General features: G+C 39.2%; 1 protein-coding gene and 1 long non-coding RNA gene across 3 annotated transcripts; one reads left to right on the top strand and one right to left on the bottom strand.

Annotated features, from left to right (window-relative positions):
* Nucleotides 1–7,847: 7,847 nt before the first annotated feature.
* Nucleotides 7,848–10,221, bottom strand: LOC129776932 (importin subunit alpha). Its single transcript, XM_055782880.1, has 4 exons — nt 10,038–10,221; nt 9,865–9,939; nt 8,223–9,635; nt 7,848–8,167 (listed from the first exon to the last, which is right to left on the bottom strand). Exons 2-4 carry the CDS (start codon nt 9,934–9,936, stop codon nt 8,072–8,074), a joined length of 1,581 nt encoding a protein of 526 aa, XP_055638855.1. The 5' UTR covers nt 9,937–9,939; nt 10,038–10,221; the 3' UTR covers nt 7,848–8,071.
* Nucleotides 10,222–12,228: 2,007 nt separating this feature from the next.
* LOC129779849 (uncharacterized) lies at nt 12,229–12,942 on the top strand. 2 transcript variants are annotated; one of them, XR_008743787.1, is made up of 3 exons: nt 12,229–12,403; nt 12,477–12,697; nt 12,756–12,942. It is a non-coding gene; the product is annotated as an uncharacterized LOC129779849 (long non-coding RNA). The 2 variants fall into 2 exon arrangements; XR_008743786.1 differs by having other exon boundaries at nt 12,453–12,697.
* The last annotated feature ends 2,363 nt before the right edge of the window (nt 12,943–15,305 follow it).

Here is a 15,305-nt window from a genome sequence, read left to right as displayed (position 1 = left end):
GTTTTCTTACAGCATCCAAAGGACACTGTCTTTACTTGTGAAAAAGTAAACAAACTTTCAGGATACTAAATTTTAATGAAAATTAATAATTGTGTGCAAAATTTATCTTCCAAACGGTTGGAAAATGAGTTTTCCTTATGCAGTGAAAAAAACTTTGCCGTAGCTTAAGCTGAATTTAACTTATAAGTGTTTTTCTGTGACCTTGTTTCATGCATTATCAGGAGCCATCAGTCGGAGAAAATGAAACCTGCTACGTGGCTGTGGAGTTTACGGATGTGTTCGATTACGCTGCGGGTGGAAGCCGTTTAGTCGTCGAAGGCGAAAGAGTATTCAAAGCTGGACATATTTTAATAGTTGGTGTTGAAGAAGTTCACGATGAAGGCTTCAGTATTTTCTCGTCCTGCCTCCAGTCATCATCTCCAAGCTCGGAACCCCATACAATAAAAATTCGTACGAAAATCTCTTTCTCCAAATAGTTGTTTTCGTGTTCCTGTAAAGCTGGCAAAGGGAAGTGCAAACACGTCATGGCTGTTTTGTGTCATTTGCTTAAGGATGTTTTATTTTATTTCTTTATTATTGCACATTTTGCACCAAGTTGGACTGCTTCACACTTTTTCAAAAGTGCGAAAATGTGAATGTGAATACTTGGAGAGTAGAAGTTCGACACGGTGAAATGGAGGCTACAAATACGGGAGGTTTTTGTAGGTTCTATCTTTAGCCGTAGTCGTTGGATCCAGTCTAGATACCGCGATTTGTCCATTTTCGGAGGGAAGGCATTAAAAGAAATTCCGGGGCGATATCTCTGCTTACATCCGGGGACGACACAAACAATACGGCTTTTGAATTTTGCAGATTGTTCGGAGTCAGCTTCAAGCAAATTTCGTCCGACTTGCATGTTCTCCGGGCAATTTGCGCAGCTTTTGACGTCCATATTTCACACGTTCTAAGGAAAATATTTTGAAAAATATTAGAGCACTGATTGAATAGAAGCCAGATCTTTGTATTTTAGGAATTTTATGAACACTAAGCGGATATTTTTATATCAAATTTCATTAATTCGGTTTACCTCTCTCCCAGGTAGATTGACAGAGGGTGTACTTCAACGGCTTTTTGACGTAGGACTACGTCTAACCGGAAGATATAGGGGGTGAAATGGAAATCTAGGCACTGAACAAGTAGGAAAAAATGCAAGATTTGGAACGCTTATAACTCGAGAATTTCTCAATAGATTGCAAAGGTTTTTGCATCAATTGATAGGAAATATATCTACGCATCTATCATAATGAATAACATTTCATTTTTCTTGAGATAAATAATTGAATAATTGTGAAATATCAAGCATTGTCAAAACGCACTATGTGCCCATTTTTGATTGGTCCATTTTGTGCTCCTCAAATCGTACCGACCAAAACGGGCAACCAGAGCAGCAGTGAAATAGAATGAAGCACGATTGGAAAGGAAAAAGAAAAAAAATGAACGAAACATTGGTCGCAGTCTCACACATGCGTAATTCTCGAGCCAGCCAGTCAGCTTAAAAATCCCCGCTCCGCTGTCGTAACGATCATTCTCATTCAAACCGTACACCACATCGGTTCGCATCACAACACATCAACAAACCAACCCAAGCAGCCATGTCTGGACATGGCAAAGGAGGAAAAGTGAAGGGAAAGGCAAAATCCCGCTCGAACCGTGTTGATCTGGAGTTCCCCGCAAGGGTAGCTAGGCCGAGCGCATTAGTACCAGTGCACCAGTCCACCTAGCCGGCGATATATAGTTTCGGCCGCCGAAGTGATCGAGTTAGCTGGCAAAGCTGCTCGCAACGATAAGAAAACCCGCATTCGGAACAGAACACATTCGGTACGGTGGACATCAAGACAACAGGCAGTTGCAGCGAGTGGTGAGTGGCAAACGCAATCGCAAAACGGCAGCTGGTAGCAGAAGAAAAAAGTTTGTTCTTTATACAAACTGCTTTGGTGGCAAATCCAGAACAAGGCGGCATCAAGGGCGTTCGAAATGGTTTTTTTCAAAACCACGAGTACTAAGTTTTCTAAATTGGAACCATTCCATAAAACAAGGCGCTTTTCAGGGCCATTAAACCTTCCAAAAAAGAGTTTAGGAAATACAGTTCAACGCTTTCTAAAACATTATCCAAAATAATAATAAAACACAATTTGTTTTTTTTATAATTTGTTTGCCAGGATCTGATGAGTATGTGAATTTTGCAGTTGTTCTGAGCTTATTGATTTTCACCAATTCTTAAATTGCTTCTAGATTGAAAGTACAGTAATTTACACTTATCTCGACATTTAGCTAATTGGACGGACCTGTAATGCGACATATTTAGTTGGACATTTTTGTAAACATAGAGTTCGGGGTCCAAATTATGACCCCACATTGAAAGTCGACACTGTACCACTGTCATCGCAAATGTTCAATTACAGGTTAAAATTACCTCCAATCCGATACTGAGTGGTGGTAATGCGACGTGCCATTGAATGTAATTTACTGTAAAATATGTCACAAGCTGGAAGGGAAGAAATTTTCCAACTGTGAAAGCTGTGGCGAGTGGCAAATGCAATCGCTAAACAGAAAGGTTTAGCCGAACAAGATGGGGATATCGAGTGATAACAAAACAATAAACTCTTTAGATTGAATATAATTTTGTGATCCTGAAAAGGACCCTTTTTAGCCTGCATGTGAATCCAACGAGCGAACAAATCGTAATGAATGTATTTTTTTTGCCATCGCTCCCTTTTAACGCTCATTCGTAACGATTTGTCTCTACCCTGTGAGTGTGTACCGCTAGAGTATAAAACACCCGGACCCCAAAAAAATATCTTATTTTCTTTCAAACCGTAAACCCGTGTGGTTGTACGGCATCGGCATAGTGGACGTAACAAAGGAGGACAAGTTAAGGGAAAGGCAAAGTCTCACTCGAACCGTGCAGGTCTCCAGTTCCCTGTTGGTCGCATTCACTGATTGCTCCGCAAGGGTAACTAGGCCGAACGGATTGGTGCCGGAGCACCAGTATACCTAACAGCGATTATAGAGTTTCGGTCGTCGGAGTGCTCGAGTTGGCTTGCAAAGCATCTCACGACAATCAGAAAACCCGCATCAAGAACAGAGCAGCTTCGGTTCGGCGCTCATCAAGGCAACAATTAGTTTCAGTGAGTGGCAAAGTGTTTCTCCGGCACGTTGCATTAAATGTAATTTACTGAACAACATGTCACAAGCTGGATAGGAAGAAATTTTCCTACTGTGAAAGCTGTGGCGAGTGGCAAACGCTATAGCTAAACAGGAAGGTTTAACCGAACAAGATGGGAATATCGAGTGATAACAAAAACACAACACCAAAGGTTCTTTTCAGAACCATCAACATATTCATAAAGAGTAAACAGTAAACTAATCCATTTTTCAGGTAGATAGGTAGGTATTCACGTAGGAGAAGAAAATAAAACAATAAATTTAAAATATATATTTAACAAAAGCTGTCCCCTTTGTATAGTCCTACGTCACTCCGGTTATGTCCCCGACATTACCCACCCGTCTTTTTTTTCACTACTAAATGACAATAAATTTTGGTTCGGAGCATCGAAACAGCTAAGAAAAACTATTTTTCAACAATTTCCACTAATTGTAAGATAAACACGGTACAAGTTTTCGAGAAATCAGTATATTAATTACAGAGAAAATATGCAACGGTTTGTTTACATATTTTTCACTCACACGCGAAACTTTCATAGATGGCGACACCGTACCTTCGATGACGCGAATTCTCGGCAAAAACGTTTCCCCGTTGTTTTTCGTAAACAAAACATACTAGTTGTCAAAGCCAGGGGTTAGACATCAATTAAAAATAGGCTACCCAAAATCAAAATGGCGTCATTTGTTTATCAACATATCATTTACGAGGATTGAAATCGAAAAATGCGCTGCTTTATTCTAACTGCATGAGCGATATTCATATTTCGGTTTCACATGGAGGTGTTCACATTTAACATGGAGTTTAAAGTTAGCCACTATTCGACTATATAACCGCACCGAGTTGTACACAACAGTAATTGATTGAACCAAAATGTCAGTAAACCGCAGCAATATTTTTGGAGAAGAGGGAGAATGTGAGGTGTACAGGAGGCTTAATATCATCAGTAACCTTCCCCCTTAATTAGTTGTTATAGGATGCAGTTGGAAGCACTGTTTGACGCAATGTTGATTGTCATTCGCGTTGACGGCGGAATGGTGTCGACATCTGGATACGATATTAGTTTGTATGAGGTCAACTATTCTCTATCAGATTAGTCGACCCTAAGGCAGTTTTAAATTGCTAAAATTTGAATGAAATTTTTTTCTTTGCGTTATTTGCCTTCTATAAGTACGCTGTTCTGACCCCAATTTAAACTATTTTCTATCAATTTTCAGATATTCTCACCAAAACTTGCCATTATAATACAAAATTATCTTTAAACACAATCGATTGTGGTTAAATGGTCTCGATGAACAATATTGGATGTTAGCTTTTTTTCACGAACATACCAATCCGGAACTTTCAGGTAGACATTGTTCAACCAGCCATGTACTGTATTTTTAAATACGTGTACGGGATCGGGTATGATCTCTAGCATTCTGTTCTCAGCGTTTGGATGAGGTATCGCAGCATTTAATGTCTCATTTTTGCGACGAATATCGATCCCCAAATCCTTCCACATGCGCTGGTTTTCGGACCCGGAATCCGTTGTTATAAAATGGACACGCAAACTGATTACCTCTGCTCTTGAAACTGCAGACAATACAGCATTCTTCAAAAACTCTTTTTGTATAGAGTTGCCGGTGTACTCGAAAGCAACCACCTGTTTCCAGCGCGCTGCGATTCCAACTAGCATGAATACCAAAGCTTTACAGGCTAAAGTTTGGGACATAGGAAGCGTTGTTGTTCCAACAAACTGCTTCGTATTTTGGCAAAACTCATTTGCCTCGTCTATGCTCATTTCGTCTAGAACCAATCCGCAGTCCTTTTCTTCAACCGACATTGTGGAGACTTTATGTTGTAGCAGCTCGAATATATCTTCAAGAATACCTACAAAATATCATTTCATATATTAACATGCGATGAGACATATGATTATAATTACATACCAGGACTGAAACGAAATCCTTCAATTTGGCGTAGTAGAGTCCTCGTGGATGGGAACGGGAAGCCTTTTTGAATAAGCTTGTCGTATCCACCTTGACATGCAAACCGAATTTGTAAATTTTCCGTAATTGTTTCATTGGACCAACGTTTCACTTTTTTAACCTCTCCTGTTAATAGCTTAATTTGATCTTCTCTGAAAAGCTTCTTCAAGGGTTGTTTTCCACGAATTCTCGAGGTCAGATATCCGCATTTTTTCTTCCATTGTTTTACAATTCTATTAACGGTTACATCAATATAAAATATTAGAAAATAACATATTTTTTGACACACTACCTTTTCAGCTTGGAAATTTGATGTTTCAAACGAAATATTTCTTCCTGTAGTTGTTTATCTCCTTCATATACGTCAACCAAATCATAATTGTTCTCAATACTTTGTATCTCTTCCCATTCCTCATTCGCGGATGCAGCTAAGGTCGGAATTTTCGTAACTCCATTTTCATTGTATTTCCCATCAACAAAATGAGCCTGTATATATACTAGTATTAGGATATGTTTTAGAATTAGTTTTTAATACTTACGCTACATATTCTTGTGCTTGATTTGATTTCAAAGAATGGAACTTCTAATTCACTGTTCACGCAAAATCGAATCCATTCTTTCCGAATATTTTTGTCTTGAGGGAACCGATAAAATTTATACTCAGGATGAGTATCCGTCCTTCGCTCACAATTTAAGGCTTTACACTTCATTTTTATTTTTGAATTACGTTTTGTATGAATAAAATGGCTTCCTAACGTTGTTTTGGTTGTATTCCTGCTCATATAATAAGATAGAATGTTTTGGTTCAGACAATGAGAATCTGCATAACGCTGTAACGGTTGTCAGATTAGATTTATTTGCTAAAAAAAAATCCCAAATTTGTTTTGGAAACGATTATATTATAGATATGGGTATTTAAAAGACTTATTTTATCCTTTTAAAGCATATTTTTGAGATTGTCTATTTGAAAATATGCAATAATCATTGAATTCGCACCAACCAAATGTTACGTTTCATTAAAATAGAAATTTGAAAAATCCGATATTTTATAATATTTGGCAGCTCTGGCATCTTCATGTCATGGCTTCGTTTTTGGACGACGAAGAAGAGTAAGAAGCCAGTTGTCTGGTCTTGTCTTAGGTCCGCAGAACAAGAGTGGTAAGCCGATCGGTTCATTGCCTCCCTGTGCAAAGTGATTGTTGTCGAGTACTCTAGCGAACACTCCTCCGGGAAAATACCATATTCACATAAACGACATCTCTAGTTGCGAGTAAACGACAAATGATCTGAAGAGTTACGAAAGTATCCATACTACGATATTCGACATTTGATTTGCATGTATGGGGCTGCTCGCAACCGAACTATTTCAAATTTTTTTGGCTACTCACCCGTTTACCCCATACATACAAATCAAAAGCCAAATATCATGCTGTGGGTATGTTCGTAATTCTTCGGATCGTTTGACGTTTACTCGCAAACGAGTAACTGACAACGTAAAAATCCACCTGTACTGCCATTACTTGCACGAATGTATGCGAGTGTGAGCAGAACAGAACCAAAAACGTGAAAAAGTCCTTTGAGTGCTATCGAGAACAATTGTCAGAAGGTTAAATTAGCACGATAAAAACGGAAAAGAAAACAGAAGATGATCAGCTTGAATACACACGATTGACAAGAATTACTCAAAAAGTTATTTTTATTTAATTGCATGAAAGAATTTCCAACTACAGGCAAACCTGTTTTTGTGAGGTCCCTTTTCGCGTGATTCCTCGTTTGTGCGACTCTTTTTGTGCGATTTTATTATGACATCGGGTCTTGAATCACACAAATTATAATATCGCACCTAAACAGTCACACAAATGAGAAATAGCACAAAAACAGTTTTTCCTGTATATTCTTAATTTCGCTCATATAATTTTTTTTTCAAATCAGACTGCGTGCCGCATGAATAAGGGCCGCAAGCGGTCCGCGGGCCGTAGGTTGGCCACCACTGCTCTAGGCAAATATACCCCTTCTTCCTTCTTCTTCTTCTCTTCTTTGTTCACGGAGACTTTAAATCATTCCGATAAGTTGCTCGTTATTGACGGCATGGGCAAGGAAGCTCACAAATGACAAATATATGGGGACATGGAAATGCTTCTAGTTTTCATCAATTTAAACCGTTTACACACCAGGGGATTCTAATATATAGCATAAGAAAAAACTCTTAGGGAATTTCCGATTATTTGGTATGTAAATCGTCAAAATACGTTCGCGGCAAAAATAGTTATTAACGTCAAGTTCATTTCATAAAACCGTGACTTATTTTCTGATTTGGCCTCCCCCTAATGAAAAACGAAGTTCTACGTCAAAAATCAAACTCGTGACGACTCTGAATTTAGACGGGACTCAAGTGTAGACGAAAACTCCGTTGACTCTCTGATTGAAGATCAATGTATATAAAACATAACATCTGTGAAGTCGTGTACACCAGTGGTTAGATAATGTGAATATCATGACCCAAACAAAAGAGCAAGTGCCTACATCTAATTGACAAATTTCGGAAAACTCTCTAGAATTACTATGGACTCGCTTTCGCCAATTATCCTCACCGTGGATAATCGGGATTCTACTGTATTCCACAATAACGCCAAGCAATTCGACTTTCGGAGTAAAAAAAAATACTGTATAGCGTGTTTGTTCAAAAATTAATTTATACTTATGCAAAAAGAGGCAGTAAATAATTACATCCGACAAATGCGCCAGTTGCTGGCATCATGCAGTTTTTTTTCAACACAGTAATAAACGTACAAAATTCAATACAGTTAGACAAAGTCGGGGAAAGGCAGTTCAATTTTTGCAGTCTTGATCTCACATCTCACATTTGCAGTACTAAATGTTGACGACGTAAATATGTATCTTAAAATGAAAACTTCCCTTCGTTCATTTCAGGGTTAGCATTGAACTCGAAAGCACCGTTCACTTCTTTAGGGGCACATCCGGTGTTCACATCATCCTAAGGGAAGAGAGAAAATTGTATTTTCGGTAAAATATACTTGAATGCAACTTACATCATCTGTGAAGTATTTTTCAACCAACTCGAAAGCTCTCTTATAGACATCCTCGTTTTCGTGGTTTTGTAACGTCTCCAGTTTATCGAGCGCCCCGATCTCCTCAAACATCATACACAGATTGTCCAATCCGCCACGTTTTTCCGCCACCTGGAAGATGTTTGCGATCCCGTTCAGCACAACCCGCACAGTGCGACTGTCCTTGGCATCCAACAAAGCACTGAACGGTCTTATAATCGGATATTTTTCCAACATTTGGATAATCTGGTCCTGGGATCCACCGGTTGTGGTATTCGTAATGGCCCAAGCGGCCTCTTTCTGAGACTTGAAGTCGCCCTTTTCGAGCACAAGTGCCAGTGAGGAAATGACATTTGATTCCAGCACTTTTGCGATTTGTTGCTGATTTCCGGCGGTGATATTCGATATTGTCCACGCAGCCTCCTTCACGATGCTATTCTTCGAATGGTGAAGTAAATTGCCCAACAACGTGAGAGCGTCTGTTGTCAGTACCGCGTCTGTCTGGGCATCATTACCCGTCACGATGTTGCCGACACTTCTCAAAGCGGGTGTGACGATGGCCGGATTCTCGCGTCCCAGCAAGCGAACCAATCGAGGAACTGCTCGTGCCCTTACCACGGACTCGATTTTTGCTTCCTCATTATCTGTAACATAAGACAATGCCCAGCAGGCATCCGCCAATACTTGATCATCGTCATGCTCCAGCAGAACGGAAAGAATAGGAATCATCTGATCGATACGGTGGAATGGCGGCGGAGGATTCTTATTGCGACATAAGTTTGACATCAGCCACACAATGTTACGAAGGAATGAAATCTGGGTGGAAGGATTCTGCACCAATGAAATGATCGCTTCAACACTTTGATATTCCAGCACAATGTCTCGAGCCTTGGAACCATCGCCAGCGATATTACCCAAGGCCCAAACAGCCTGTTCAGCCACATTGTTCGAGGGTGATCTAAGGAGGGCAATGAATTTCGGGATTGCACCCGCTTCGATAACTGTCTTCGTTTGGTCGGAAGTGCCCGAAGCAATATTTGTCAGTGCCCATGCCGCCTCAAATTGCAAATCTGGTCTATCGAAGTTGTCCAAGAACCGCACACAGATTGGCACGAGACCCATGGTGATCATCGTGTCGATTGGTGGATTCTTTTCGCGACTCAACATCTTCCTTGCCGCTTGAATAGCGGCGAATTCTTTCTGAGGATTTCCACTGTGGACGTGAGCCAGTATATCCTCCAGTTTAAGCGCAACGGGACTCTGAGAGTTGTTCTCTTGCAGAGGTGAAGTGACTGATGGCTCTTCGTTGTTGATGTTTCGGCGTTTGAAAAGCTGATCCTCTTTCTTGTTCTTGCGAAGCTCCACAGTGACCTCATGGCGCCGCTGGCGAAGCTCCTGGGAACAGAATATAAGATTGAATCGAATTCGCAATTTAACTTTGAAACAATGTTAAATATAAAAAAGGAAACTCAAACAAATCATGGAATGGAAAATAAAAATCAAAGTTTTATATCTTCTTTTGAACACACTGGCCAATTAATAGATTCATTTCCAAAATCTAATAAATTGATCAGAAAAATCAATCAGATTGCACAATCGCTAAATTAGGCCACGAGGTACATACCGTATTAGTTTTAGCTCCATGTTTGTAGGAAGCAAGACGATTGCCCGAAATTGTAGCGTTTTCGCTATCCATGATCTGGAAAGATACAAATAAAATCATTGCGCCAATTGTTCCTTTTGTCAGGATAACCTCAATGAGGAGTTCCCAAAAGCATCCATAGGAGAGAGCCCTACCTTAAGCGTATATAATCACAGTTATGTGTCAAACAACACACGATACGGATTGCGACAAGGAACAGATGCTCCTAAGTAAAACACAAATTATAAAACTAAAATTAAAAGAATAGTCGAATCAACATGCAGCACACAACTTCTGCGAACGAGGCCTGACAACCGTTTGTAAGATGAACGTTATTTAAAAATTTGATCGAGCCTGCGAGTTGCACATATATTGGTGTATGTGTGTTGCCGGGTTTTTCGAAGTAGCGCGAATATCAGCTGTCAAGGAGGGAACAAAATCGAGCAGTAGATTTCGAGCTGTTTTAAACCGCCAAATCGTTTCTTTACGTCCGGTTGCCTCGCTGCAGGGCGCTTGCTACACACAAAATTCATTTATGTGATTAGAATTTATAAGCACACTCCTAGGAAAAAAGGGTGTATATGACGATTATTTTGGTAAATAATAGGTCGTATGAATAAAAAAAGTGTTTACTTATTCTGCCCGCTCCCCTAAACTAATAAACGAAGCTCAATGCCATCAATGCGGATCGTTAACTTGTTTAACTTCAAGCGCAAGATAGCAGCATTAAACATAAATCGGATATGACATCAAAACGAATGATAGTGTTTTCAGATCCAAAGTATGCTCATGAGCATACTTGATAATAACGAAGTAAATACTTGATGAATGCTGCTTTATTCATACGAAATCAGCTAAACATCCATTTTCGAAAAGTAAATACTTTGTTGTTTCTTTTATTCATACCAAACGTATAGCGAATTCGTTTTTAAAACTGAGTCAATGCCAATCTGACTCTGTAATAAAAAAAACGTTTTCAGTTTCACGAATGTGGTGGTGTGCGTTCTATAGTCTGATTTGTTTATATTTACGATGACAAATGTACAGTGTCGACGTCTGGTGGCGATATTAGTGCTTGGGAGGTAAATTATTCTCTATCAGATGCAGTGTAAAAATATAAAAGTTTGAATGAAAATTTTTACTTCATATTGTTTGATTACCTAATACATGTAGTTCTGACACTCACTTAACCATTTGTCGATGCATTTCCTGTTTGTTCCACAAATAATTACTATTATAATATAAAATCATCATTAGACACAATTTTCGTTTAATATGTTTCTGCGATATCGGTAAAACCTCTTATTTCATCACATAAAATAAATATTCGATACGTTAAAGTAAATTTTCATTCATAATTTTGATTTTGAAAGCAGGTGTATTCCACCTGAATATCCATCATTGCCTCTTCTTCTTCTTCTTCTTCAATGGCACTAACGTTCCTAGAGGAACTTCGCCGTCTCAACGTAGTATTACTTGCGTCATTTTTATTAGTACTTAGTTGAGATTTCTATGCCAAATAACACGCCTTGAATGCATTCTGAGTGGCAAGCTCTAGAATACGCGTGATCACAGTGCAAGTCGAAAGAAATTTCTTTGACGAAAAATTCCCCCCACCAGAACGGGAATCGAACCCGAACACCCGGCATGTTAGTTATGACGCTAACCACTCGGCCAAGGGAGCACAAAGCACCATCACCAAGAGCACCAAGAGCACCATCATTGCCTCATCGCCTCCCAATGAAAATACACATAGCTTAATGCCGTCTACTCGAATATACTCCTCAAAATCATAATCCGAATTGGATTACGATTCCAATAATACAAAAGCAAAAGTAGCAGGTTTTGCATTTTCATAGGCTTTATTTTTAGATTTTCCAAAACAATACTCGGATCTTGACAGTTCAGTATAGTTGTATTGGTGAACCCGAGTGCCAACCCGTGAAACATCTCAGTGCGAAACTAACAGCTTTCGAGGCGAACTAGTGCGACACTGAGTGCGAAACTGAGTGATTTAAAAAACGTTTTGACAGCAGTTAGTGCGGCACTGAGGTTGAAACTGAACAAAACCGAATTCGCTAGTAGTAAAAACGTAATCTCACTGCTCGACTGCTCGAATGAAGTAAAGTAAAGGTGAATTTTGTTTTTATTCATACGGCCTAATACCAACCCGCTCTAAATGATTTTCGAGTGGTTATCGACATCATGTTGACCGAGCGACGAAAAGTGCTACAAAAGTGATGGAATCCAACCCCGTCTTGCCCTCCACAGGCAGCACGGCCTATTGTTTCAGCCATAATTTTACATGATTACTTTTACTGAGCGAAATGGCATCACTGCAGCGATTGTAGTTCTTCTCTTTCGCACTAGACTGTCATCCAAAACAAAAGCGAGCGAATGGATGATGTTATCTTGTATTCTTCAAAACATGGAAACCATGTCTGCATGTTTCTTCAGCTGTGAACCTGCGATCTTCTTGAAACACAAAAGCTGAAATTGAACGCTGCATGGGAAAATCACAGTAAGTAATGCGTAAATAAATAGTTAAATTAATTGAATGTTATTTTCAGATGGACACTTACACGATTTCTTAGAATGACCTTATGGGTCACCAAAGCAAAAGGAACAATTCTAATCGATACGTATCGAACAGCAGAGTAATGAAACGAGTGATTCAAGCTTATTGGAGTGATGGTGGAGTTCCTGGAGTTCATAATTGGTTATGAGGATGATGGTGATTTCACTGTTGTGCTGGTTTCCAGCGAAAGAAGAGACAGACGAAAATAAAATTTCAGTGGATGAGATGAATTTGGTGGTAAGAACCCTATATTTTTCTCAAAATACATAAGGCAGAAAACAATTTTATATTACAGCACAGCGAGAAAAGGGATGCGGCTAGTGTATTGATTGGAAACAACAATCTGAAGGAAGATCCATCAGCAAAACGAACGCAATAACATTAAACAGATATCATCGTAGCGTAATTTTCCTGGATGTCATTTTTCATTATTTTAGTCATATATTAAGAAAAGTGGAAATGGATTATATTATATTCTGAATCGGAATATTCGTATAAAAATTGATTATCAAATCAACACTCTCTTTACTTTTTATTTCAACTTTCTTAGAAACAAACCGAGCCATAAGAACGGTCGAACAGTGCTGTAATGGGTCGACGCGGTGCAAGATTGGCACAGGTTTGGCTCGTAATTGGTTGTCAAATACGAAGGATAGGTCGACAAAATCATTGCAAAATGGCACGATATCGGCACCGTTGTCGACACCATTTGTTGGGACCGATTTGGAACAACAATGTAGACTGGGAATGTTTAGTCGATTTTTGCCCTACGAATTATTAGTACATAGGGGAGATGGGGGTATGGGAAATATGAGGAACCTGTTTAAATTTTATTAATTTTGGAGAAGTTCGTTCGACACTATCAATTTAAATGTTATTCGAATCTCTATTTGGATGATTAAAAGTGTGGATGGAATAACACACAAAAATATTTAAATATAAGTGTCAGTGTAGAGAAACGCAAAATCCTATGTGGGTGACAAACGCAAGTTGTCGCGTGTGCATGCAAGAAAACAATAAAAATCAAGTGATTAAATCATACATGAACAAAAGAGAGAACGAATCCGACAGGGTTACGAAAGAAAAGAGAAGGCTAACTTTAATGCGTTCTATGATTGAAGTTGATTTTCTCGCATCATTCAGTATACGATTCTTGGTGCATAAACACGTATAAAAATGCAGACAAGCAGATACGACAATGGCGCAGATGACGCTCCCACAAGTAAGTGTAACAAGTGAGAGAAATTGAAAAGAACGCAAAAGTGAGTCGAATGCGAATACAGTTAAATTATAATATTGACGACGCATGCTCTTTGAATTACTGGCAAAAAAAGAGGTAAGCCAGAGTAAATATAGAACTGTGGAAAATTTGGCAAAAAAAATGAGGTAAGCCATTTTGTACTTCTGGTAAAAAAATATGGTAAACCAGAAATAAAACGGTGGAAAAATTGGCAGAAAAATAGAGATAAGCCATTTTGAACTTCTGGTAAAAAAAATAGAAGTAAACCAGAGTAATTATTAGAAGGTGAAAAATGGCAAAAAATATAAGATGAACCATTGTGAATTCCTGGTAAAAAAAGCATTGGTAAGCCAGAGTAGTAATGATATGATGGAAAAAAAGAACTGAAGAAAAACTTGCCGTTATTACTGAAGAATTAATTAAAGCACAGGAAACTATCCGCTCTTTACAGAGTAGTCCAACGTCCGCTATGAGTGATTGTGATGATATAAACAGCGTGGTTTGATAACGGCCTAGGAACAAGCAGTACAAAACATCAGAGCGATCACCATAGTAATACCATCGAACTTTCCCGTTTCGTATCTTTAATGAATCAGATGTTTGTTCATATATTAAGAGTCCCAGAGTGCAAGGCTAGTGTGGAAGGCGAATATATCTCGAGAGTGGATTTCGATACGTGGCAAGAAATGTTGGCGAATTCGTAAAAATTGGCAGGAATTACAGATGAAGGTACACAGTTCGTTGTGTTCAAGATGAAGGCAGGCCAGAAGCTCCTTGAATTGTATCGAGCAACAGAATCAACTCCTGATGATTAATCGGAACCATATACTAACGCTATGTTTCGCTTTAAAAAATATATCGCTTCTACGTCTGATGTTGATTATGTTACAACGTAGAAAACTTGCACATGACTCAGCAGCCGAATGGATCGGACTTGACATTCACCAGGATAGTTCAACTGGCGGCTAGACAGTGCGAATATCCGGAAACAAAGCAGTTTGAGAGGTTGGTTTTAAGTACGGTAGTAGAATAAGCAAAATGTAAGGAGGTGAGGATTGCAGCGCTCAGAATGATAAGTCGGAAAGGATCGCTAGCAGATTTAATCGACAAGGTTCGGGAAATCGAAACGATACGCCTGAACGAAGAATACGTTTATAGAATGAAAGCAGTGGTGGTATCAACTTTAGTTTCGGTGAATGCAGGCTGGACACTCGTGTTATGATGCAAATTGTACGATTTCTGGATTTGGGGGTGAACGTGGTCGACGCCCTATAAGAGGAGGAATAGTCTGACGTGGTTCAAACTCACAACTTCCGGAACGCTGTACTCAATGCAAGAGCATCTATCATTCAGCGGAAAAGTTTTTCGCAGTCAGCATAATATGTCACAATTGCGGTTGTGTAGGTCATTTGCTTCGAGCTTGCAATTTACCACTAACAACTAGAAATAAATTTCGCGTTGGGCTTGAGAGATGCGATTCTTTGGAAATAGAATCAGTAGGAGCCAAACCGGAAGCGAAACTTGAAGAAGCGATCCCGGAGACAATCTCACTCAGTTTTAAGGAAAAGGGGAACAGAGAAGAAACCCGTGTGATGCAACGATTTT

This window comes from Toxorhynchites rutilus, chromosome 3 (assembly GCF_029784135.1).
Source record: "Toxorhynchites rutilus septentrionalis strain SRP chromosome 3, ASM2978413v1, whole genome shotgun sequence".
Taxonomy (NCBI): domain Eukaryota; kingdom Metazoa; phylum Arthropoda; class Insecta; order Diptera; family Culicidae; genus Toxorhynchites; species Toxorhynchites rutilus.
This window is presented reverse-complemented; position numbering and strand designations above follow the sequence as displayed.